General features: G+C 33.2%; 2 protein-coding genes across 5 annotated transcripts; one reads left to right on the forward strand and one right to left on the reverse strand.

Annotated features, from left to right (window-relative positions):
* Positions 1 to 5,211: 5,211 nt before the first annotated feature.
* On the reverse strand, positions 5,212 to 6,396 carry LOC115972747. The gene is made up of 2 exons (XM_031093008.1): positions 5,963 to 6,396; positions 5,212 to 5,890 (listed from the first exon to the last, which is right to left on the reverse strand). The coding sequence occupies exons 1-2, from the start codon at positions 6,394 to 6,396 to the stop codon at positions 5,212 to 5,214; spliced, it is 1,113 nt and encodes a 370-aa protein (XP_030948868.1).
* An 8,072-nt stretch (positions 6,397 to 14,468) lies between these two features.
* On the forward strand, positions 14,469 to 26,162 carry LOC115976894 (ankyrin repeat-containing protein At5g02620-like). Of its 4 annotated transcripts, none has more exons than XM_031098415.1 (8): positions 14,469 to 14,661; positions 18,316 to 18,374; positions 18,460 to 18,554; positions 20,654 to 20,712; positions 21,001 to 21,456; positions 23,065 to 23,187; positions 24,883 to 25,307; positions 25,459 to 26,162. In XM_031098415.1, the coding sequence occupies exons 4-8, from the start codon at positions 20,682 to 20,684 to the stop codon at positions 26,032 to 26,034; spliced, it is 1,611 nt and encodes a 536-aa protein (XP_030954275.1). In that variant the 5' UTR covers positions 14,469 to 14,661; positions 18,316 to 18,374; positions 18,460 to 18,554; positions 20,654 to 20,681; the 3' UTR covers positions 26,035 to 26,162. The 4 variants fall into 4 exon arrangements, with proteins under 4 accessions (XP_030954275.1, XP_030954277.1, XP_030954279.1 ...); XM_031098417.1 differs by having other exon boundaries at positions 18,477 to 18,554; XM_031098419.1 differs by lacking the exon at positions 18,316 to 18,374.
* The last annotated feature ends 829 nt before the right edge of the window (positions 26,163 to 26,991 follow it).

Consider the following 26,991-nt stretch of genomic DNA (forward strand, 5'->3'; position numbering starts at 1 on the left):
GGACAAACTTGTATGACTTTAACACTTGATCTTGAAACACAGTTTCTTGAAGTATTAAACACATCTTAGATCTACCTAATTACAAGTAAAGTGCATTTTGTCAAAGGATTAGCCAATTATATAAAATAGTGACATATGTTCCTAATAAGTGAATGTCATATGTCCTAACATGGGTAAATAACATCCAATTGACATTAAATTTGATACGTGTTAATAACATAAAAAATATACAATTCAATTATTAGATTTTCAAAATATGTAACCATGTTAATTTGTTTTAGTAAGAGTTGTAATTTTAGGCTAAAATCAAATTTGTAGCCAAATTGTGTCCTTAACTTATATTGAACTTCATTAAAAGTGTAAAACCCATCCTCTAAACATAACAATCAACACTTACCTGTCCTAAATGAGACCATTAATTCAAGTGCCCAACTAACCAAGTATCGATTACTTGTTATTATCCATTAAACTGTTAGGAACTCTTAGGTAGAACTCACCCTTGAAAACCGACTTGCAAGGGGAGGGTGCCCAAGAGCTTATAAACACATAGTTAAGTTTATACTTAATCCATGTGGGACACAAGGATCATAACATACCACCACCTTCCACAGCCGATGTCCACGACTACTCACTCTAACGACACTGATTCGATAGTAGCCTTTTCTCTTTTGGTGGCTCCACTCACCTATCAGTTATTTTAATCTAGCCTCTAGGTCATCCCTTCCAAGATTCGACCACAAAGTTGCAACTCATTTGATCCCATACTCAATGAGCTACACCCGATTACTTGAAGTGGTAGTTGGTTCTGATACCAAATGTTGGAACCTATGGGTAGAACTCACCCTTAAAAATCGGCTTGCAAGGATAGGGTGTCCAAGAGCTTATAAATACATAGTTAAGCTTATACTTAATCAATGTGGGACATAAGGATCATAACATAAACCTATTTATGATGAATCTATTCAAGGTTGAGTTACCGTTATTGGTGATTCTCTTAAAAGGTTACTTGAGAGACCGCACCACCAGCCCCCTTTTTTTCAAGTTAGGCCAAACTCACATGAATGGGTAGAGTCATGTTGATGCCTTTCATAATGGATGTTCGACTCATTATATTTTCCTCCTTAGATCGAGGGTTTTATAATGAAGTCGCCAATTATTTTGTTAAATGGAAAGATATGAAAACTGTATTAAAAAAAATGTCATTTTATTAATTGAAAAATGTACATTGATTTGAATATAATGAAGGCTTTATATGGTTTTAGTCATAGATACAATCTAAGAAAAAATACATGGCTTTAGTCCTAATTGCATACTAAAAAACCAAAAATTATATGGATAAGTATTAATCTAAGAACCCTTTATCTAAGTTAGAAGGCTAAGTGACAAAATTTTGTGTTAGGCACCCTCCTTGTCTAGTGAAACTGCTCTTCTAGACTATGATGAACAATGTTATGCACATCATTCATACAAACAACTTATCATTCAATCAATTTTATGTTACTTATTTTAAAATAAAAGTGGCAAGTTATTTTCTTGAAATTTCTTTGCGTCCATGATTTTATCTAGATTGAAACAAGCATTCTAGTGATTGTGTGTGATTTGTAAAAACAAGCTACTTTTACTTTAATTGTTTCATGCTCTTATTTGGATATAAACTAAATCCTAGTGATTGTGTGTGATTATTGTTTCAAATTAACATGTTATCTCATGTGTTTGATATAAATTTAGGCTAAAGTACATAGTACACCTTTGAAATTTGGGAGTATTTTGAAAAACAACACTATCATTTCGAAATTTGGATTTTGATACCTAACATCATATAAATTTCGATAAAATTAAGTCATAATTTAAGTTAACTAGTGTGTAGCCCCGTGCACATGCACGAGTATAATTAAAAATAATCACAATTATATAGTTTAAATTATAATTTTTTATTTTAAGAAGAAGTTCATATTATACATGATATTAACTTACATTTTTTTGTTTGAACCATACATTTCTAAAATATGTAATGGTTTCTCATTATATATATACAAGGAAGTAGAAGCCAAACAAAACTTTTTTTTTGGTAGAATACGATTGCATTAAGAACTAAGGAACAAAAACAGAATTAGTACATATCCTAGTTAAGGACAAACCATTCAAATCAGAATTGAAAACATTGACTAAGTCCACAGGCGGACACAAGAAAAGCTTAAACTGACTATCCTGCGTAGCTCCCATCCTAGCCAACTTGTCTACACTTCAATTGGCTTCCCGAAAACAGCACTTAAAGCGAATTTGGTGGATCTGAGTAGCCAGATGCTTGCAGTCATCAACCAAGGGAGCAGCCAGACTATTAGTGCACTTTGAAGCAGAGAGAACATCAATTACAGCTCTAGCATCCACTTCAACTTCAACAGCATTAAAATTCCTATGAACACAGATCATCAACCCATCCCTTAAGGCCCAAAGTTCTGCTATGAAACTAGAAGAAATTCCTATATTCCTAGCAAAACCCACAACCCAGGAACCTTCTTCATCACGAATAAGGCCCCTACCTCCTACTAGCCCCAGATTTCCAAGGGAAGACCCATCCGTGTTCAACTTAACCCATCCACGCCCAGGTTTCTCCCAACGGATCTGTTTGGCTAACAGTTGAGATGCTATTTTTGGGAAGTAAGCACAGGAAAAGAACTTCGTGCCTGTATGAATTATATCTTTAGCTAATGAAGGATTGGGAGTTTTGTTGTTGAACACAACCTGATTTCTATGACTCCAGATTGTCCAAACAGCAAAAGGAAACACAATTTTCCAAGGAATGAGGGGGCAATAATCTACCTTATCATTTGCACAGTTAGAAGGTAGCCATGAGTGAAAGATTTACACAAAGAATGACCCATTGCTAACCGAAATACCCAACTGAATCCACATATCCTTGAGAGTGGGACAATCTCAAAGAGCATGAGAGATTGTTTCAACATCAGTTTGACATAAAGGGCAGGTGGCATCAGTGCCTATGCCTCTTACTACTAAGCGCTCTCTAACCCCGATACTATTGTGGCAGCACTTCCAAAGTAAAAACTGGATTCTAGGGAGGGTTTTTAAATCCCAAACCCACTTCCCATGGAAAGGCTCACCAACTCCTAAATTCTTTGCAATTCTGTAAGCACTATGAAGATCAAAACCTCCATGTTTGGCCCCTACCCAAACCAATCTGTCTTGACTTCTAGTAGTCAGGGCGAAAGGGATTGCTTGAATCCCTTTCTTGTAATTCAAAGGGAGATCAAAAGGGATTAGATCCCAATTCCACCCTGATTCATCAACAACATCTCTAATCTTCAGCTTCTCACTTTCCAAAGGCAAAGGCCCTTGAATCACCTGCCTTAGTGGACCTAGACTTGTCCAGGAGTCAAACCAAAAATTCAGATTGCTCTCCCTTCCAGGAAACCACCTTGTTCCATTTTGAAAAATAGTCTTAGCCTTCCTCATTCCAGCCCAAACTTGAGAGCAAGGAAGCTTGTCACTGTTCCTTGACCTCAGTCTTTGCTGGGAACAATACTTGCTTTTAATTACTTTGGCCCATAAGGAATCCCTCTTTGTCTGAAACCTCCAATTCAGCTTTGCAAGCAAACTTGTATTTCTACCCTTAGCTGTTTGAAGACCCAAACCACCTTCCTCCTTTGGTTTAGTTACCTTTTCCCAACCTATCCAATGTATCTTCCTAGAAGATTCAGTAGATCCCCGCAGGAAATTCCTGTTCACCCGGTCTATACTGTCCAAAACCTTAGCTGGTAAGTGTGTGCATTGCATCACATAATTAGGAATTGTTGACAAAGATGACTGAACAAGCACTGCCCTTCCTGCTTGAGAAAGCAAACTAGCCTTCCACCCCGCCAACTTTTGCTTCATCCTATCCACAATAAAATTGAAGTCCCGAGTTGAGGAGCCCGGTACTTTAATGGGTATACCAAGATATTTCCCAATTGTTAAGGTGGATTGAAAACCAAGGATATCATTGAGGGATTCCTTTGTATCACGATCCACATTGGGAGAAAAGTTTACTCTAAACTTGGAATCACTGATAGTTTGTCCAGAAATAGCACAAAACTCATCCAAAACATCTCAAATGGCTGAACAATTTGTGTTTAGCTCTAGCAAACAACATGAGGTCATCGGCAAAAAAGAGGTGAGAAAAGGCTGGTCCACCTCTAGTTGCTTTGATCGGAATCCAAATATTCTCCTCACACTTCTCTTGGATCAGCTGCCCTAAATAGTCCATACAAAGAATAAAAAGATAAGGGGAAAGGGGATCTCCTTGTCTAATACCCCTTGATAGGCAAAACTCTTCTAAACAGCCCCCATTAAAGAGAACCGAAGAAGATATTGTCGAACACAACTCATAATAATTTGGATCAAATTTTTCGAAAGATTTTCTTTCCTAAGAACATCCATTATAAAACTCCATTCAAGCTTGTCATAAGCTTTCTCAAGGTCTATTTTGATCGCCACGTAACCCACTCTCCCACTCTTCTTGCTAATCGTGTGGATCAACTCTTGCACAATGATGGCATTATCCGTTCCCCTCCTTCCAGGCACAAAGGCTATTTGAAACAACGAAATAAGCTCCCCCAAAATTGGCCTTAACCTTGCCACAATAATCTTTGTAATAATTTTGTAGACCGTGTTACACAAGCTAATAGGCCTATAGTTCCCTAAAGTTTCAGGCCCTCGGACTTTAGGAATAAGTGCTATATGAGTCTTGTTTAACTAGCTCGGGACCTTTTTATCTACAAAAACCTTTTTAACCTCAACCTTCACCGAGTCCCCAATAATTAGCCAAAACCGTTGAAAGAAGCCTGCGTGTAAACCATCCAGCCCCGGGGCTTTAAAGGCTTTAAGAGACCACAGGGCTGCCTTAATCTCCTCATCTGAAACTTCAGCATCAAGATTATCTCTTTCACTCTCTGCGAGAGAGACTTGCCAAGGGGTAGTGGGAGAAGTATGCCAATCAGACCATACCTGGGAGGTGGAGTAAAGATCCATGAAACTCTTAGTAATATGCTCCATAATAGCACCCTCTTCAAAAAACCAATCCCCTACATTATTCTTTATGGCTGAGATACGGTTCCTTTTCCTTCTTACTATGGCTGAGAGATGGTAGAAGGAAGTGTTCCGATCCCCGAAAACCATCCAATTAACTCTAGATTTTAAGGCTCATAGCTCCTCTTCCTAGACAAGGGCAAGGTCCAGGTCGAGAAGCAATTTCTTTTCTAACTCAACTAAGAAAATTGAAGGCCTGGAAGCTAAAGCTTGTTGTATGCCATTAAGTCTTGACATTAGCTTCTTCTTTTTCACAAAAATATTTCCAAAATGAGACCGATTCCAAGTTGCTGCCCCTTTAGCAAAGCTCTCAATGGCCATTGGAAGCAAGGCTAAATTTCTCCAAGCATTTGTAACCACATTGGGAAAGGATGGATCAGACACCCAAAAGCTTTGGAATTTAAAAGGCCTTTTAAGGAAGGTGGAGGACCTGGGTTGTGTTTCCAGCAGCACAGGGCAATGATCAGAGTGGCACCAGGTCAAATGGGTGATTTTTGCTTCAGGGAAAAGGCTAAACCACTCCGGATTAACAAACACTCGATCAATTCTCTCTTGGATTAGAGCATCCACTTCTCTGAGGTTAGTCCACGTGAACCTTGGCCCCAAAAACCCAAGATCAATCATATTGCATTTATCCAAGCATTCCTTAAACAGTAAAGACCTGGTAATACTAATCTCTCTACCACCAAATTTATCATTAAAATTAAGGGGCTCATTAAAATCCCTAGCAATAACCCAAGGTAAATTATGAGACTCAGCTACAGTAGCCAAATTATTCCATAAAATGGTTCTTTCTTCAAGCCTAGAACTAGCATACACAGCAAACAAAATCCAGGAAAAGTTAGAACCATGCACCGTGATAGAAACGTGAATTTCCTACTTGGTGTTGGCCATCTGAGTAACTTCCACCTTATCTGAATTCCACAGAACCCATAACCCACCCGAGTATCCAATAGTCTCCATGTGGATTGCTCCATCAAAAGGTAACCTATCGGTGATTCCCTTTGCTCTCTCACCATCAAAACGAGTCTCCGTCACCACAAACACAGCTGGATCATGAATTCGGGTTAACTCCCCAACATGCTTTTGAAAATTGGGGTTCAAAACGCCCCTGCTATTCCAAACGATAATACTCATGGAGTGAAGATGAATCAAGATAAGAACCTTATTGGGAAGGCGCATCAACTCCTTTACCAACTTCAAGTTCCGCCCCATCTTCACTAACATGAACCTTACTCTTGCCATTGAGCGTAAGCTGAAACCCGGAATCGGCTTGAGCACATGAGGAAGCTTGAATACAAGACATGTCCCCATTACAAAATCCAACAACCTTGGAATCATCTTGCATAAGAGTATCGCCAGCATTTACCACCAAATTGCCTACCTCGACTTCCTGGCGAACCACCTCCTCAGTTGCGAAGGCTTTGCTCTGGATTCGACAACCACTAACTCCGACCTCACCACTGCTTTACCCCTCTAGTTGATCGCCACTTATGGAGTGCACTGAAGCTGCGAATTGGAATAGGGAATCCGATTTTCTTTTGTTGCCTTCAACACTTTTCCAGGACTAAGTCTGATTTTTTTGAGTAGAAATCTTGTTACTAAAGTCAGCAGCGGACTTCCTAAAAGAATTGAGAGCCCTAGTCCGTGCTAAACCTTTTTTCCCCCTCACAGATGGGCTTGTTTGAACACTTGATGAACTACCCACAAGGTTTGGCCCAACCTGCACATTCATCTTACTGGGTTCATCGTTAGCTTCACTAAAATTGGTAGGTTCCATGGCCTAGCCCATCTTCTCAACCTTACTAAAAAAACCTTGATCGTAGTCTTGGTTCGACCCTACTTTCCCCAGGTCCATGTATCCCTCCTTAGTCACAACATTCACTGAACTTCGTTGTCTTGACTTGTGTCATAATCATCCAAGGCCCGTACGATGTACTATCCGTAGCTGCTCCACTACCACCTGACGTGCCACACCCATCTGTAGTACTATCTGTAGCATGCACCTTGCATGACCTTACTGACTCATCAGGCTCACCATTTTCCTCCCTCTCCAGTGAAACCGGCTTCCGAATAGTGTGAGGGCAATCATCCTTCTTATGTCCGATCCTACCACAAGCGAAACAGAGTTTATGGATACCCTCGTAAACCACTTGTTGCTCAAATTTGCCAATAAGCACAATATTAATGAGTGGCTTGTTGATGTCCACTTGGAGACATAACCTCGCATACTTCCCTCTCGCCTCTAATGCTGTGTAAGCATCTATACAAAGGACTTTACCAATAGCATCTCCAATTTGCTTCAGCACCTCAGCTTCATAGAGTTCCAAAGGAAGTTGATGGAACCGAACCCAAACCGCAATCGAAGAGACATTAGCCATGGCTGGTTTGAAAAAACACTCCCATGGTCTGATGGAAAGAAAGTGTCCACCAATGAACCATGGGCCTTTTTCCATAACTGAGTTCATGTCCTCTTTCAAGGCAAAACGGACCAAATAAAAATCATCTCCTAGATCGACGCAATCAAGTCTCCCAATCGGTTTCCACAAGAGATTAAGCTTACTTTGGAGGAAGCTAAAACCAATTGATCTCCCAAATAGCTTAACTATCAGAGTTTGAGCCCAAGGACCTCTAATCCGCCTCTTAGTTTCCCGTGAAAGCTTCACAGCTGCCAATCCTTCCCAGAGGTCGAAAACCTCATCATCGGATTCTGCCTCAGCATCCATCAGATCAGAAAAATCAAAGGCTTCCACAAAAGCACCCGGAATTTCGCCCACTAGTTTATCCTTGGAGGACGCTCCAGCCGACCCCCATGTATTCCGGTGACTCTGTGAATGGCCACCGTCGCTAGACCCATCGTTAAACTCAGCATGGTGAATGTCCTTCACCTTATTTTTGCTACGCGAGATTTCGACTTCCTCTTCTCTAGAGAGGAAACGATGCTTAGAGAGACCCATCTTTGGCCATAAAAAAGCTTATAACAGAACCTTTTTTTTTTTAATAGTTAAATCTTCATTTCAAAAAAAGATGAAAAGGTATAGTAAAAAACACAAAGATCACATGCAATGTCCTAGGCCAAACAGAATTTCTATACATGATGTGTTCAAAAAATCTACCAAGCACCAAAAGAATGAGCCTATTACCATTTAATTGATGTTCATTAAAGTTGGCCATTGTATTGTATAATGGTAAAATATATAGGCCATTTCAAAAGAAGCTCAAAATGTGCCTCCATCTGGATAGCCCAAGCATGGTAAAGCCTGAGGCTTCGAGACTCATTCATTTGAAAAAAATCCAACCAGGCCTGCCCACCATAGTTTAATCTCTGCCAAACTGTAGTTTTGTTGGAGAAATAGCGATCCTTTTGTAGTGGAACATTGATTAGCCAGCTAACTTAATAGATTCAATTATTCAAATCCTCAAAAATCTCATATTGTACAGATACAGTATAGTTCACAAATTGAGAAAATAAGCAAAGCACATTCTAAATGGAGACTTGGCAATAACAATGTTACTAAAAGAAATGAAAAGGCTAGTAATGTGCTTGAATCATTTAGCTTTTAAAATGAAAAGGCTACTATTGGGGACCACAATTTGACTCTTTATAACCACTCTAAAAATAGGTTCACGTGGCATGATGTCAAATGCCATAAAAGATTTAAGTGTGTCTTCCTCATCATCAATTGGTTTTGAGGTGGAATGGCACAGCTCACGGTCCGACAAATGGTATCAAAGCCAAGGTCATAGGTTCGAGTCATAGAAATATCATTGTAAGGGAAGGATTGTTGGGGGGACCACAATTTGACTCTCTACAACCACTCTAAAAATAGACCCGCGTGGCGTGATGTCGAATGTTATAAAAGATTTGAATGTGTCTTCCTCATCACCAATTGGTTTTGAGGTGGAATGGCATAGCTCACGGTCTGACAATTACCATGTAAATAGTTATACTATTAAAATTAGAATTAGAGTTTAAAATGATGCAAAAGCTACCATGTAAGTTTGTCATGAATGTTATAACATACAAATTAAACCTCTCTATACACTTCTCCATCTAACATGGTAAATGGAAAGATAAGGAATAGAACAAAGTAGTTAAATATTCTGTTTTACATAATACACAAGATTATATACCTCCAATATGAGTCGCAATGGCAACAACCAAACCAATAATTCAAACAATATTTAAGCTAAAGTAGGCCCTTTAAATGCTTCTCCCGATGCACTTCCTCGAACCAGGGGTGATTAATGATTATCCAGCCTTAAACTCATTAAATAGGAGATAGTGTTTCCTCCAACTAGGGGTGATTAATGATTATCCAGCCTTAAACTCATTAAATAGGAGATAGTGCAGTTACCAAAAAAAAAAAATAATAAATACTCATAAAAAAAAGCTACACCAAAGGAAAATAAAAGGGAGTGTTTGGTTGTATTGTTTAAATAATAGTTTTAATTGATTAAACAACATAACACGTATGCAATCCAAAAATATATGTATGCACTCCAGAAATGAATTTGCATAAAAAAGAAGACTAATAAAAATGAGAAATGCTAAATTACTAGAATCTAAATTCAGGGAGGTGGCGAATGAAAGGTTTAAATTCATCGAACCTTTCATTGGCAAAGAAGCCCCATCCAAGACTTCAAGCTCTAGGTCTTCCTTTGGTGACAAAAACCCGACTAAGAGATTCAAGACATAGATCCCCAAACCATAGGAAACAATATAAAATCCTTGTATATAGTAAACATGCAAAAAGTAAACCATTGCCACTGCAAGTGTTCCAAGCCACGTCTGAAGCGGGTGAGGTGTGGATCAGTTCAAATAGTACTGAAACTTCTTCAAAAAATCATTTCTCCAGTTGGCAAGAGGTGCCACTACAGCTGAATCATTTCCTTGCCCCTCCATGAAAATTGGGGTTCTAATCTTACAACTTAACTCTACAAAACCCAAAATTTGAAATTATAAATAAAATTAATTTAAATAATAACAACTGAATTTCCTTTTTTTGTTTAGGAGCTGAGTCTACATTAAACCATTTGGCTAATCCAATTTTTCAATACCCTTTTTAGCATTATAGCAGTACAGAGCATATGACTCAATATTTCAAATCTTCTTTCTTTTACCTTCTTTTTTCCTCAGCAGCCAAGCAGCCTGCTAGTTCTTGATCATTATACATTGAATTATAGGTATTTAGAGAACAAATAAAATCTATTATTTAAAAACAGTAATGCATAATAACAGTTACCATTCATGAACACTTTCTTTCTTTTTTCTCTCAAATTTTCCAAGTAACCAAACAAAGGGTTTGTGCAAGTGATTAATAATGTGGACTACTGATATAATTAGGGTTTTGAATTTGAACCAAATTAAACAAAGATAGCAAAATGGACTAATAGTAAAAGAAGGATTAAGTAGTAATTTTACCTGTTGAGCACTGAGATCATGCGCTGAGTGAGTGATCAATCTTCTTCTTCTTTTGTTAAGTATGAAATTTCAATTTGAGTGAGTTTGAGTTTGAATTTTAGCCTAGAGGGGTGTTTTTTTATTTTTTTTATTTTTTTATTTTTAATTAGGAGAAGAATGAAAGATGAACGGCACTGTGGCCGGCTGGTAAAGAGAATACCCCTTCTTAGTTCTCAGTGTGAAGTTCTCACCACCAAAGTTTCAATTGTTTCTACATCTTAACTAGAGCTTTGACAGAAGGCTATCTTGATGATGGTGCAATTCAAATTTCTTTCTTCCTCTCTGCCTTATGGACCTTCACTCTCCCTCTATCTCTCGTTTTTTTTTTCTTTTTTTTTACTGAATAGTAAACTCAGTAAAAATAGTCACATGTTGCCATCCTAATGGCTGAACACATTGAACCCCAACCAAGTTCTTATTGTAATCTCTTTAGGTTTTGCATTTAGCAGCAAAATTAAGAAAACTTAATTGATATAATAACTCACTTAGCACAAAAATTCAAAAACTTATATAAGATACTTGACATAAAATTGAAACTCTAATTTAAAATTCTAATTTGACTTTCTCTTAGCTTCACCTATTATTATATACATAGATATATAGATTTTTTTTTTTTTTTGAGATAATAAGTTAATTACCTAACCCCACTCTATTTCTTTCTATATGTGTGCTATAGAACCATGGGATAAATTTTTGAAAGATTAAAAAAGTCAAATAAAACAAAGAGATAATTTTTTTTCTCTCTCATCTCTCATTTTTGAGCAATACCATAGCCAAAATCAAACAATTTTTTTTCTCACCTCTCTCCTATTTCAACAATATCATTACCAAAATATAAACTTTCGGTCATGTCATTCTCTTCTCTCTCATATTTTTTTCTCACGAATTCAGCAAATTGCCGATTTTTTCCTCTTTCTCTCACTCTATTAATAGACTTTGAATAGAAGACATATAATAAATAAAGGCGGAAATGCCATTTTCGTCCCTATGTTTCTCTAATTCCCATTTTGGTCTTTACATTTTATTTTTACCACATTTTGTCCCTATTTAGAAAAACGCCATCCATTTTAGTCCTTTTTGTCAATACCCTAACAGCAATATCCTAGGTGACAAATGGAACTATTAAAATAATAATAAATTTTTTTTTTTTATTTTGGCATTAAAAAATGCCACCCAACATTTAAAATAAAAAAATTAATTTATCAATTTTAACTAAATAAAAAAATTAAAAACAGAATTAAAAACCAAAAATCACATGAATTGAGATCTAGGTGTGTCTTGAACAAAAACTACAAGAACACAAACCCAGTTTTAAGAACAAAAAATTAAAAACCAAAAATCATAAAGCCAAAAATTAAAAACACAAAATTAAACATCAAATCCACATCAGATTAAACATGAATAAGAAAGTAAACATTAATTTTTAAAAACCCAAAAAATAGCATCAAATCCACATCAACACAAAATTAAACATGAACAAATTAGAAAAATCAAACCCCCACACCACCAAAGTATCAAACAAAAAACTCAAACCCAAAATTTCTGGCCCCTAAACACAAAAACACTAAACTCAAAACCCAAATTTTTGGGCACCAAAGAAAATAGAAGAAAAGAAAGAGTCTGATTTTCTCGTCTTTCCGAGAAACCAACATAAAACTCAACGATCTAAAACCCAACGATCAATGACTTACCAATCTAAAACCCAATTATCTGAAACTCATCTCAAATCACCAATCCAAAACCTCCAAACCCTCCAGATCCACCACCTCCGACTTCTACTTCTATTTCATTGCAAGGAACCCAGGCCAAAGCTCCTCAAGCTTCAATCCTTCGTCATTGACCACGACAGCCACGAACAGTAGAGAGTCCTTTCTAGACTTGGTCTATGGGTTTCACATCAAGTTCTCCGCCGATGATTTCTTCTTGCTCGTGTCTGCTTGGCTTTCAATTCCTCCTCTTTTTCCCTCTCATATCTCATGGCTAGGATCGAGCTCAATGAAAGGCTAAAGTGCTGAACTAGAGAGAGCAAAAGGGAGACACTGAACCACGAGAGAGAGAGAGAGAGAGAGAGAGAGAGAGAGAGAGAGAGAGAGAGAGAGAGAGAGAGAGAGAGAGAGAGAGAGAGAGTACATGTGTGGAAGTGGTGGGTGGGTTTAATTTTTTGGGTTTATTTTAATTTTTTGGGTTTGTGTATGCTTAATTTTGATGTAGGACACAATTTACTATTTAATTATTGTAATTTATTATTTTTGGTATTTTTATGTAAAAAAACGTTATTTTAGGTTTAGATGATTTATTTCCTTGTTTTTAGGTGCATTTAATACTTTTTAGGTCAAACTTTATTCCTGATATGGTTAGGTATCAATTAGGAGTTATTTTAGAATATATTTTCTTATCTGTCAAGTTTTATGGAGCCCTTAAATAATCATCTAAGTCTATAAACGTTTTTTATATAAATTATTGAATAAAAATCAGAAAAAGTGAGGCTTTGCTCTTCTTTTGGTTCTTCAAAAACTGTGAACTTATTAGGGATTCTTCCTTGTGGCGTTCAAACTTTATACCTTTGGTTCGTGATTCAATTATAATCATTGGGTCAAGGTGTTACTTATACCTTTGGTTCGCGTTTCACTTATAAACGTTGGGTTAGGGTTTTCTATCAAAATCTGAATTTTAGCTTTCTTGGGCAAGTATTCCAATATTTTTGTTGGATCTCAAAGCGTATCGATTGAGGTTCGCAACATATTCCAATATTTTTGTTGGGTCTCAAAGCGTGTCTATTGAGATTCATATCAAATTTCGTGTTTGTTTTCTAAGAAAAAATAAATGTCAAATAAAGGAAAATGTTCTTCTTGTTCTTAAATTTAGGTTTGTGTTATTGTTGTTCTTGTTCAAGACACACTTAGATCTCAATTCATGTGATTTTTGGTTTTTAATTATGTTTTTAATTTTTTTATTTAGTTAAAATTAATAAATTAATTTTTTAAATTTAGATGCTGAAGTGACATTTTTTAATGCCAAAATAAAAATTTATTATTATTATTATCATTTTAATAGTTCCATCTGCCACCTAGGATTTTGCCGTTAGGACAGTGACAAAAAGGACTAAAATAGATGACATTTTTCTAAATAGGGACTAAATGTGGTAAAAATAAAATGTAAGGACCAAAATGGAAATCAGGACAAAACATAGGGACGAAAATAGCATTTCCGCCATAAATAAATTCTTATATAACCAATATTTAGTCATAAGACTTTCCATGGTGTTCATCCGTCAATTATGTGTCACTTAATGCTACACATAAAGTAGGATTGTTTTTCAAAATATCGCAAACTTAGAGCCTGTTTGGTACATTAACTTAAACACAAGTTTTCAGTTTTTAAATTACATTATATGTATTTTCACACACTTTTTCATCCACATGTATTTCCAAAAAAAATTAAAAATTATTATTTAAATACACGTATCAAACAAATCTTTAGTGGTCGTTTTTTCCACTTTAGCCACAAATTTAAAACCAAAAGCTAACATGGAAGGAGCAACAAATAACAGGTGAAGAGATATATATATATATATATATATATTTAAAAAAAAAAAAAAAAAACATTTAAACATATTCAAGCAAATATCCAAATCTCGAATTGTGGTTCCAAATGGTGAGTACCTTCTCTCGAATCTCAAAAAGACCGAATCTCAATAGGACCAAGAAGCTTACTTCCAACTGCGATAAGGATTTGACAAGGAAAAAGGTTCTTTTTCCAAATGACTACACATTGTTTCGAAAGTGCCAACAAGGAAAGGACAAAAAAGAGTATCTCTATTTTTATCTCAGTTGTCCATTAAAGACACAATTCCTTTCCAAATGACATACAAACAAGCGTTGCAAGTGTCAATCAATAACTTTTGACCACTTGCTTAACCCAAAAAAAAAAAAAAAAACTTTTGACTACTTGACTAAAGAGGGCATGAGAATCATCCTCCGTTTCATTTCTTTTCTTCTCTTCAACAATCACTTCCAAACTTCTAGCGTAGAGGACTTGCGTTCAAGTATTAACATTTGGTGGTCTCTATAATGAGGGAAGCTCCTTAATCCACTTGAACATAAATCACTCTTCAGGTATACATAACATCTATGCATGCATTCAATTCTTTTGTTCCTCCTGATGTCATTCTTCTTTCATGTTTTGTTATTTTGTTGGACGAAAATATGGACGGTTTGTTAGCACTATACCATCTTGGTATTTTTGGTTTTTACTGTTTCGCACGCACACACCTTGTTTCAGTATACATTTGTTAATCAGGTACAAACATAAGCAGTTTATAGAGAATATTGAACCCAATGCTTTCATCAATACTATTGGCAAAAGGACAGGACGAGAATTTAATTTTTTTTTGGGAGCAATTTAATTTTCTTTTGGGAGCCAAAGTTTAGAAAAAAAATTCTACCTAATTTAAGAATAAAAAATATTCTAAAATTCAAAGCTATATAAAAATAATAAACAAAATATAAACAAAATGATAGACATAAAATAAGAAATATACTACCATCTGTTTAGTTTATATTAACAAAATATGAACATAATAATATAGTATAAAATAACTTTTTGTTTTTGAGTAATGTTAGAGATACAATATTTTTGACAATTGTTGTGATTATAGTGACATCACTTTATTAAGATATAGTGATACACCAATTATACCATTTTTATTATTCACCAATTAGAATATGTTATGTTATTAGTTATGAAAAAAAAAAAAAAAAAAAAGGTGTGTACCTAAATTTATTGTATCATTTGTGAAAGCGGACAATATCCCAAATTTGATTGGATATTGCGTGAGTGGGAGGAGTTCCACATTGGACTTATTCTAGGTTGACATGGGTTTTATTAATAAGGACAACTTCAATTGTGTCTAATTCTTTTGGTGTATAATGCAAATGTGATTTACATTTTTTTCTTGGGTTGTTACATACTTTTGCCACAATTATGATGTGATCAAATATGAATGGTAAATTTCTCCAAAAAAAAAAAAAAAAATACATATATATATATATATATATAAGTGGTAAAGAAAAAATGTTGAGTTTATTTGAAAGTGATAGTCCATTATTCATAGTTGATCACATCATTAAGTTGTGGTAAATGGTGTGGTTGTAGAAGACTTGTTGTATTAATATTTGTGTTGCTTTAGAACATTCATGGTTTAACCATTTGAGATTTTTTTAATTTTTTTTTTAGAAAAATAGAAAAAAAAATTAAAAAGTGTTTGGGAATAAAATATATATTTTTTCATGTCATAACAAACTAAACTTTTAAAAAATAATTCTATAACAGATGACAAAGTAGATACACTAATCTTCCTAAAATTTCATTTACGTTGTATTGCAAGTCACCTACTTTGATATATATATAAAAAAATAAAAAAAAAATAAAAAAAAAAAACTAATAGGCATAGCCTTTTTCTACAACTTTTTGTAGAATCCACTTTATTATCTCCTATTTACAATCTGTTATCTTCAGTTGTTAGCAGGAAAAATTTGTGAATATTAACTCATTATTCCACTTAAGATTCAAGCTTCTCTTAAAAAAAAAAAAAAAAAAAACACTTGAAGTCTCAAACCTAATAATCAAACACACACCACTAAAATTAAATGCCAATACTAATCTAAAAAATATGGGATGCTCTCTCAATTGAGATCTATTTAATTCTTTTTGTCTCTTGCCTACGAGATCTAGATGCACCATTATTTATTTATTTATTTTATCTTTAAAACTCCACATCAACATCAAAAACGCTATTTCTTCAATTAAATTTCAGACAGTTTTATTTTGAAAAACATTTCGAAAAACAAAAGGCCCGAAAGCCTTTCACAAAATTAAGAAAAGAAGAAAAAGAAAGATTAAAATTCTCACTCTTACTCTATGCATAGTTTTCTTACACAAAAAAAGTTATTTTTCTAAATTTCTCTTTCTCAATTTTTTTTTTTCATTCTTTGGTAGAACTTTTATTTTTCTTGCATCTCTACTTTGTTGATGAATTTTTTTTTTTTTTATTATTTGGAACTCTACTTTTGATTGATGTGATTAAGTTTTGTATTTTTAAATTGTTAACTTTTTTTCTTCTCTTTGATTTCATAAATGTTATTCTATTGCATTATAAAGATAATATATAAAAATATAATGTTATTTTATTTTCATAACATGACTTGGATAATTTGGTGTTTGTTATTATATTTTTTATTTTTACAATTTTTTTCTCATCTTATTCTCTCTCATATTCTCTCTTGAAAAAGTTGCTACTTTCTCTCTCTTGATTTTTTATTCTTTTTTGCTACTCTATTTTAAGTTAATGAATCATTGTGATTTTTAAACTCTATTTTAGGTTCATATGTTTTGTTGTTGTATTTTTTAATTTCTCATCACAAGTCTCTCTCTCTCTCTCTCTCTCTCTCTCTCTCTCTCTCTCTCTCTCTCTCTCTCTCTCTCTCTCTCTCTCTCTCTCTCTCTCTCAGAGTTTTGGTTTGATTTCATTCTTAGTTATTTTGGATGTAAGAATTTGAATTTATATCAAAACAAAATCTTGGCTATCCTAATTATAGATCAGCATTCAGTCCATTTTGGTCTATTTAGCTCAGTTCGGTCTACTTTGGTCCACGTCAGTCCAATTCAATCCAATTTGGTCTAGTTCAGTCCAATTCGGTCTACTTTGATGACCTTCAACCTATTCAGTCCATTCAATTCACTTCGCTATTTGGTCCAATTCAATCAAAGTCCATTCAGTCTACATCGGTCCATTTCGGTCTAATTTGTTCCATCTAGTCCACTTCGGTCCAATTCAGTCCACTTTGGTCAATTCAGTCCATACTGTCCATGCCGGTCCACTTCAGTCAATTTGGTCCATTTAGTCTACTTTAGTATATTAGGTCCAATTCAGTCTATTCAGTCCATATCGGTCTTATTCGGTCTATTGTGTCTAATTTGGTCCATTCCGTCCATTTGGTCTATTTCAGTTCACTTCGGTCCATTTGGAGTACTTACTTAAGAATGGGAACAGTCTATTTCTGTTTACTTCGGTCCAATTTGGGGTATTACTTAAGAATGGGCAAAGACAAGTGTGGGTTAAGAGTACTATCAATTGTTTGAGTAATATCAATTATAATTATATGATAAGTTTTGGTTATCATAATAATTTCCTTAAGAGAATGAGAATTTAAATAATAACTTTGAAACTTAAAAATTTTAGTTGTACCAAAAAAAATTAGGAAAATATAATGCATAATAATAATAGTTAGAAGAATATAGGCCATTTCAAAAAAGAATAATATCAATCATAAACATTAAAAATGATAAAATTATATATTTGTAAAATAAAGTGATGAAAATTACTTTTTGAAATTGTTCAATTTTGAGGAGGAACAAATTAATTATCTACAATCAAATTTTGAGAATAAATTATACATATTCAGTACATGTTTGTTATGAGTTTTGATTATCACAACAATCTCCTTTGAGAGAATAAAGAATTTGAATAATCTATATAATAACTAATAGCCGAAACATTTGACTTTTTGTTGACCTTACCTCATTGCACCATGTGGCTACATAAATTAATGCCACATCTACCATTAAAAAAAGTAGAACAATGTATCTTTTCGGTGGTGACTTATGTAGTTTCAGTAGGTAACTACTTATTATTGTTTATATACGCTGATTATGTTGTGTTTTCCTCTTTCCGTTTTTCCGTTTTCTGTTTTTTTTTCCCCTGCTGCAAGAACAAACTCAGCGAACGTTGTGAACCAAAAACAGAGTGTCCTTGATGCTACTGCTATTGGTAATTATTTTCTTCACAAACATTAGTTGGTCTTGCTTACTCTTGCATTAGTTGGTCTAACTCTTTCAAACTCACACCGTTTCAGTGGGTAACTACTTACAGCGAAGATTGTGGAGAAAAAACAGAGTAACCCAGCACAGGTTGTGGAGAAAAAACAGAGTAACCCACAAAATCACTACGGTAACCTTCCACTAATTTGGTAGAAATATTGTTTTTCCATTGTATGTTTTGATTTATACAACTTTAGTCAATTTTCTAAATTACGCCATGTTTGCTTTGGCGATAGAAAAAAACAATGTTTCCAAACTCCGTTTTTGATGTTCTTAGTGTCCATGAAAGATTTCACTAGATAATTTCCATAGGTTCCAGCCTTGCATCATTTGGAGGACTATGCTGAAAGTTATCGGTCTAAATTAAATTTTATATTGTACTCATATCTGTATTGCATTAAAGATATAAAGCAAATGGTTGTTCCTAGGCAGATCTAATGAACATGAATGGATTTGGGTGAACATGGCTTATAATTTGGGTGAACAAACCTCTTCTTCTCTTTTTATTTTTTTATTTTTTATTTTTTATTTTTATAAAAAAAACTATCTTTATTCTGTGATTTTGGATAAAACTTGGTAACTTCATCAACTTTTGATTTCATGAAAGTATCTGTGTGTAAGCAATTAGCATTGTGGGTTTAAAGATTTTGTCTTGGTTCATTGTTATTGACATCTTTGTGTTTGTCCTCTATTTGTTTGTTTAAATTCCCCAGTGAATAATTTGATTTAGATTAACTTTTTTTCTCTTCTCTCTGAATCTTGGGTTTTCCTTTTTTAGATTTTAGGACTCAATTTCTAAATAAAATTTTGTTATTGAAATTTAATCTTCTCTACTTTTGCAACACAGTAAATTCTCTCTAACCTTCACTACCAATTGAGTTTGGTCCTGTGCTATATTATTGCTTTAGTTTATGTTTTCATTGCTGCATTTGAATTTGGAACATGATATAATCAAGGAGAATAAAGTTGTAATGGGGTTGAAATAAGTTGTATATATTTTTTAATCTGTACATGCATGGTATTTGGAGGTTGAGTTGCATTGCCTTATTGTGTTTTTGCTCTTCTTGCATAGATGGTAGTTGGGAAAGAACATTTTTTTTTAAAAAAAAGTTGCGAAAGAACTTGGTTCAAACAAAACATTTTTCATATTCTAAAAGTGACAAACTTCTGTTTTCATGGATTTTTAAAAGATAAAATTTAGTTATATTTGCAGTTGTGTTCTTAGTTTGATGTATTGATTTTGCATGGTCTGCTTTACTGAACACAAAGACATTCATTGGATCCTTTTGGTTGGACTTTGGATATAGCTATGAACACAACCACAGTATTGCCTCCAGGTTTCTAAGGCCCACATGGCAAAACAATATTGGACCTTTCAATACTAGAAGATTTCAATGAATATCATATATTTAACTGTTAAGTTGATATAATAATAATAATAATAATAATAATAATAATAATATAGTTTAATAAATGTTTGAAACGTATAGCAGTTAGCAGATGTTTTAGCTACATGATTTTATTTTACAAATTCAATTTTGGTGTTGTAGTAAAACAAACTAAAATTAAATTTTATATTGTGCTCAATACCTTTCCCGTGCATTGCACGGGTTAGCAACCAGTTTATTTAAAACTTAAAACGTTTAGTTGTACAAAAAAGGGGAAAAAAATATAACATACTATAACATAATTTCAAAGAATATGGATACCTTATAAAGGAATAATATTAATCAAACACACCAAAACAATATAATGATATATTCATAGAGATAGAAAGATGAAAAAAAATAATTTTAGAAATTGTTTAAATTTTATAGAGAAAAAAATTATCTTCAACAATTTTAGAGAACAAATTATACATTATATTACAATTACAAAATAATTATCTTTTCTCATGCATCGTGTGAGTTTGCGACTAATTATAATAATAGGTTTGTCATTTTGGACAAAAAAATCAAGGATAAATATTAGTGCGTACACACACTGTGTATTTTATAAATTGAAATTGTGACTATATAAAATGAAACCGTGACTTTTTCAGTCACTTAAAGGCACAATTTTAGTTTATAAAATACACAGTATGTGTAATACACCTGTTTGAACTAAACATAGCCCAAAAATCAATATCTCTTTGTGCTTGTCGAGCTAATTTGGCTTATGCAAAGAACTTGCACAGATTTCGTCATGCATCACACAATTTATATGTAATACTGAAATCTTCCTTTTCAGGTACACAGAAGCCAATCAATAAGTTGAAATGGCAACAAAGGATTTCAATTCAAACGACGGTAAATTTTTAACTTTCCCATTGGTTAATAGTGTGGGCATTCAATGAGTTCTTAACAAAATGGATATGTCTGACTAAGATATCACCAAAGTTAGCATTCATATATATATGAATCTTCACTTTTTTTTTTCTTTAATGTCCACTTTTATGTGCTAAATTGTAGACATTTACACCTCAATTGTGGATATGTAAACAGTGAATACAAATTAGTGTGAAACAATATTTTTCCTTTCATGAAATAGTTGCACTATGATTTTTACTAATTAATGAGAAGAATTTCATCTTACAGATGAAGCAGTCAGTATAGAGCGTGGGAGGCTTTATCGGGCTGCACTAAATGGTGACTGGAAATCTATCAAGGACATACAAAAAATTCAAAGAAAAATTACAAAGAAAGGAGAAACCACTCTTCATATTGCTGCTGCAGCAAACCAAGAAGAATTTGTAAGGAATTTATTGAAGACGATGATTAAAGACAACCTAACAGCTGAAAACACTGTTGGGAATACTGCCTTGACCTATGCTGCTGCAACTGGAAATGTGAATATTGCCATGGCGATGCTGGAGAAAAATCATCAGCTGCCAAACCTCGGTAGTGGGATAAAGCCACTCTTTATGGCTGCTTCCTTAGGACACGGACAAATGACGAATTATCTTTATTCTCAGACTAAAGAGAGAGTTCGCGAGTGGGATGACAAAGAACAGGCTAAACTATTTATCGCATGTGTTAAGGGTGGCTTATATGGTAAGCATAAGTAATTATAATGTTTCTTGCCTTTTTGTTTTTTGTTTTTTGTTTTTTTTTGGGGTGAGGGGGATCATAATACTAATGGTTTGATTTTTTTTCATTCTAGAAATTTGAAGTTCAAAACATTAAGCATGGTTTAAACATTGAAAATGGTATTGTTAAATTAACACAATCTAAACCGTTCATTTAATTTTTAAATGAGGAAAAGTTACACAATTTCACTCATTTTCTAAATGTGGTATCAAAGTATTGATGGACTGTAGATTTTGGTACTGATTTATATACTGATCAGTCATCTTCACCTCAATGCTTAAATTTTTAGTTTCGTTGAACTTTACTATGCCATCCTTTTTTTTTTTTTTTGCTTGAAACTACAGTATCAAATAAATTGTTGTATTGTGAGTGAGATTCTTCATAATAGAATTTTATCTGATTGAGATAAATTTTGCCTCTCTAATAAGCCAGCTCAAGAACTTTGGAGGCTTAATGTGAAAAATTTAAGTGAGGCCTTTTTTTTTAATATATTTAAATATTAATTAAATAAATTTTTTTTTTGAGATTCCTTTTTGAATTCAATTTATTTTTTAACTTTTTTTTGTTGTTGAAGTTTTTCATATCCAGATAGTTATTTTCTAGTAGACATTTATAATAAGTAAATATTTATAAATAAATAAAATACAATTGATAATTAAAAATTATAATTTAACTAAAAATCAAATTTAAAGTATGGAATAATGAAACATGGTTTATCAAAAGTAATATTGCAACTTTTCTAATGTTGTGACCACTTTATATTCTAAATCAGTACAAATAAAATTGATTTGTGATATAGTTCAGTAAATTAGTATCCCTGTAATACAAATAAGTTGACGTGATAAAGCAAAAGACACTAATCTAAGTATCTAAGACTATTCACTATTGTTAGCGGGTTAGTGAGTAAGTTATAGCATATTTTTATATATTTACGTTGGATTTATTAATAAATATGTCTAGTATTAATTTTGATTTTAGTAGATTTCAAGAATAAATTAGTATATTTGTCTCCTATTAATTTAGATTTAATTTTGTTAGTCATATTTTGACTATTTTTGTTTTTTCCTATTATCTTTTATGTTTTGGGATATAGTAGGATCTTTTTAATGTATTCTATTGACCAATAAAGTGAGTTAGAATTTTTTATTTATTTAAAATATATAGATAAATATATTTTATAATATTAGTTAAAAGTGAGGGTGTTCTTTTATTTGAACCTTAGGCCATTGTCTAAGTTGCATATATGCTTGAGCCCTACTGTCTAAGCTCTAAACAAAAGTTCCAATGTCCGGGCAACACCATTTAGGTGAAATTAATCTAGTGCATGAGGAGAAAAAAGTTGTCAAAAGAAACTGTTTTCTGTCTTTTGTCATATGCTTATGTCATGCTTTTCTTAGTTATCTTTCATGAAAGAAATATTCAACATGCTCCTTCCCAATATATATATATATATATATATTTTAATTTTATCAATAAAACATAACTAAATACTACAACACACGGAGAAGAAAAATAATTTCGTCAATGAATATTTTTACTTGGAATTTTTGGTTTTGGTGTAAAATAATGCAGGAGTAGCATTGCAAATGCTGGAGGACAACTCTAATTTAGCTGCCGTTGCAAACTCGGATGGAGAAACTGCATTGCATGTGTTAGCTCACGATCCTTCTGCATTTGCTAATGAAATTCGACCATGTGAGTTTTTTTTTTTATCATGTGAGTTATTTTGACTGAAATTCTTAGACATATGACTATAGTTAAATTAATTAATTATTCAATTTGATTAATTAATTATATACTATATATAATTAGTGTGTAGTCCCGTACATATGCACGGGTAAAATTAAAATTAATTACAATTATATCGTTCAAATTATATATTTTTTTGGAAAAGAGATTCAAATTATATATAGTATTAGCTTACACTTTTTTTAAACTATACATTTCTAAAATATGTAATAGTTTCTCATTATATATATATATATATATATATATTATTTAGAATTTAATTTGATTTAGACTCTTCGGTTTTTGCACCCAATAATTCACTAGCCATTAAAAAAAAAAAAAAAAAAAAAATAGATGGACATGTGGCTAAAAATTGGACTCTAATTGAAATTCAATTTAGAATCTAATTGAATTTGGATTCGTCGATTTTTACACTTAATAATTCACTTGATATAAAATTAAAAATTAAATGGGACACATGGTGTAAAATTGAGAATCTAATAAAAATCTTATTGGATTTACTCTAAACTTTGCCTAAATATATATTGCAGAAATCTAATCCACAATTCATGCCTATTATGGCACTTGGGATATCAAATGTACCCATTCAGGCCCAACTAACATATGTATTTATACATTACTACTGTGCACCCTTGGTATGATTGTCACTCCTTATAAGTATAAGTGCTTGTGGAGTGTAAAGGCAAGGACCGAGATTTAAGTCTCTAGGAGAGAGTTTCACATACAGACACTTATATTAAGCTAGAGTTAAATTCTATCACAAAAAAAAAGAAAAAAGAAAAAAAAATCATAAGTATTTGTATGCAATTGCAACGTTTAAAACAAAAACATTAGTATTTGTACGCTGGAATGAAGATGTCAGATGTTGTGTTGAAAGAAGGGCTCACACGCGAGGGCTGTTGTTATTCATGTACGAGTTGACACGTGAAGTTTCTAATACACATACATGAAACAAAACATCAACAAAATTAATTAAACAAACAAAGCCAGGCATTTGTTTAATATTGCGTCATGTATGAAAGTAACTTTTTTTTTGTATGGGATATGAAAGTAAGTTTTATTTCCTTGATAAAATGTATGAAAGTGAGGAGGAGATAGTTGAGAAGATATTGTAATTGATTTTATAATAGTAGCTTTATTTAGATTTTTTTTCGATAATTTTATCACTTTAAAGAGAAAAGATATTTCAAGTAAATTTTTGTATTTTTGTGTGATTGATATCTTAGCTTGATAAATATTTTAGGCGAGTTTGTATAATTGTCTAGAGAGATGATATTATTGTATTTTGGGTGGATCTTAAGTTTTTTGTGTGGATCTTAAGTTAGGCATAAAACTTAAGAAGATATTGATTTTATAATAGTGGATTTATTTAGAGTTTTTCTGGCAGATTTTCTTTTAAGAAAAAATAATTTTTCACGTAAATTAATGTGTTTCTGTGTGATTGATATCTTGCTTGGTGAATTTAGTGATAATATTTATATAGATTGATTAAATTTCTTAATTGATACAATATTCTTAATTCATACAAGATTAGAATGGGACCTAACACTTTCACTCTTATTTTCTAGATCTATTCGATTCTTTTAATTAGTTATTTCTCATTGAGGTATGACTACTTGCTTTTTTCACTGTCAATTCCAGGGTTGAAGTTAAAACAGGAAAACTCGAAGCAATCTCAAGCCAATGAACTATTTGAAATATGTCTTCAAGCTTACAGAGATGACGTTGAGAATTTGAACGAAACCTCAGTGATTTCACATGTTCTGTTTGATGCAGTAGAAGTAGGCAACACTGAGTTCTTGGTTAAACTTATTCGTTTTGACTTTGACTTATTATGGAAAACAAGAAACAGTAAAAGCATATTTCATATTGCTGTTGAGAAGCGCCATGAAAGCATCTTCAATATACTTAATGAGATAGGCTCAATTGGAGATCTAATAATAGATAGAATAGAAGAAGATGGAAGCAACATTTTGCATTTAGCTGCAGGATTGGCACCTCAAGAGAAGCTTAATGCTATATCAGGAGCAGCTCTTCAAATGCAACAAGAAATATTATGGTTCAAGGTACTTATTATATTCTTAGATTAGTATGTGTTGAACCATTTCATAGAATGTTCGCTCTTGTTTCCACATAGATTTAATTTCTACCTAAAGTTTTTAGAGTTTTGGACTAACAAGTCTCTCGTGTGATATTTCCTATGATTTGTAATGGAAGGAGGTGGAAAAGGTTGTAAGCCCTACATTCAAAGAAATGAAAAATAACAAGGGGGATACGCCGTATGTTTTATTTGCGAAGAACCACGAGGAGTTAAGGAAGGAGGGCGAGAAGTGGATGAGGAACACAGCTGAGTATTCTATGGTGGTTGCAATACTAATTGGGTTGATAATGTTTCCTCGAGAAAAATCTGATGGATTAAAGGATAGTCCTAATCTTGTTCGGGTCTTTTCAGTTTCAAGTGCAATAGCATTATTTTGCTCTTCAACATCCCTAGTAATGTTCTTATCCATCCTTACCTCTCGTTATTCATACAACGACTTTCTTGTATGGTTACCAATTAGGTTGATGATTGGAGTGGCTTCACTTTTCATCTCAATTGCCGCCATGATGGTTGCATTTTCTGCATCCTTTTGGTCAGATAATCATAATCATCAGGAATTGCCATTGATCTTCGTTGTCATTGGTTTATTTGCTTGTGTGCCAATCATTTGCGTGTTGCTGAAGCATCGCCTATTTGTTGATATAGTCCGATCTACCTTCTTTCGGTTTCGGAAACATCGACGTCTACTTTAGCAATGGCCAATGAAGTGCTACTTGTCAATCTTTCTGTTGCTTTCCTTTCTACATATGTGAAATGACTACGAATAAATTTGTATTATAACTCTGAAGGTAGTTAAACCCATCTTATCTTTTGCATTTAATTTAATTTTTTTCTATTGCATCTGAATTTCAAAATGTGTGTAAAACACATTTGAACGTTTAGAACTCCAAATTACAAATTATCAATTCAAGCTTAATACCAAACAATATATGTGCGGAAAATGAACGTAAGTTAAAACAGAATTGATAACATAATCTTAACCAAATAAAAACACATCCACAGCAGAAATTAAATGACAAAGATTAAGGGAAGAGAGATGCAAACACAAAAACAACACAACGATGTGTTATCGAAAAGGAAACCGAAACCCTCGGCGTAAAACCTCTCTGCCGCCCTCTATGCTGCAAATAATCCACTAAAGAATGAAGTGGGATACTTGAACAGCTAATGAGAATCAACAAGCATTCAAGGATCCATTGCATGTTCCAGTTGGGCCTATTACTAGAGCAAGATCTAAGAAGATCAAAGAAGCACTTAATGTTTTGATTCAAGAGATTGGAGCTGATTCTAACGTAAGATATTCCAAGCTTGATCCAAAGGAAGATGAAGGAGTAATAAATTTAATCCAAGCTATTGAGGGCTGATCTAGCTTGATTGGGCGTGATTTATGGCATGGATCAATGATTGATTGACTTTCAGCCTTCATATCAGTTGATAGACATTTTTCCTATTCTAGAGCTTCTAATTTCAGACCAAATCTATCTTAATTTCAGGCTTTTATTATTTAGAATGTTTTTTTAGCTATTTTCCTATTTTAGATCTGCTAATTTCAGACCAAATCAACTTTTATTTAGGGTTTTATTATTTAGTACGTTTTTTTTTTTAAATTTTATTTTATATATATATATATATATTTTCAGTCACGACAT

The sequence above is a fragment of the Quercus lobata genome, chromosome 2 (genome assembly GCF_001633185.2).
Source record: "Quercus lobata isolate SW786 chromosome 2, ValleyOak3.0 Primary Assembly, whole genome shotgun sequence".
NCBI classification, from domain to species: domain Eukaryota; kingdom Viridiplantae; phylum Streptophyta; class Magnoliopsida; order Fagales; family Fagaceae; genus Quercus; species Quercus lobata.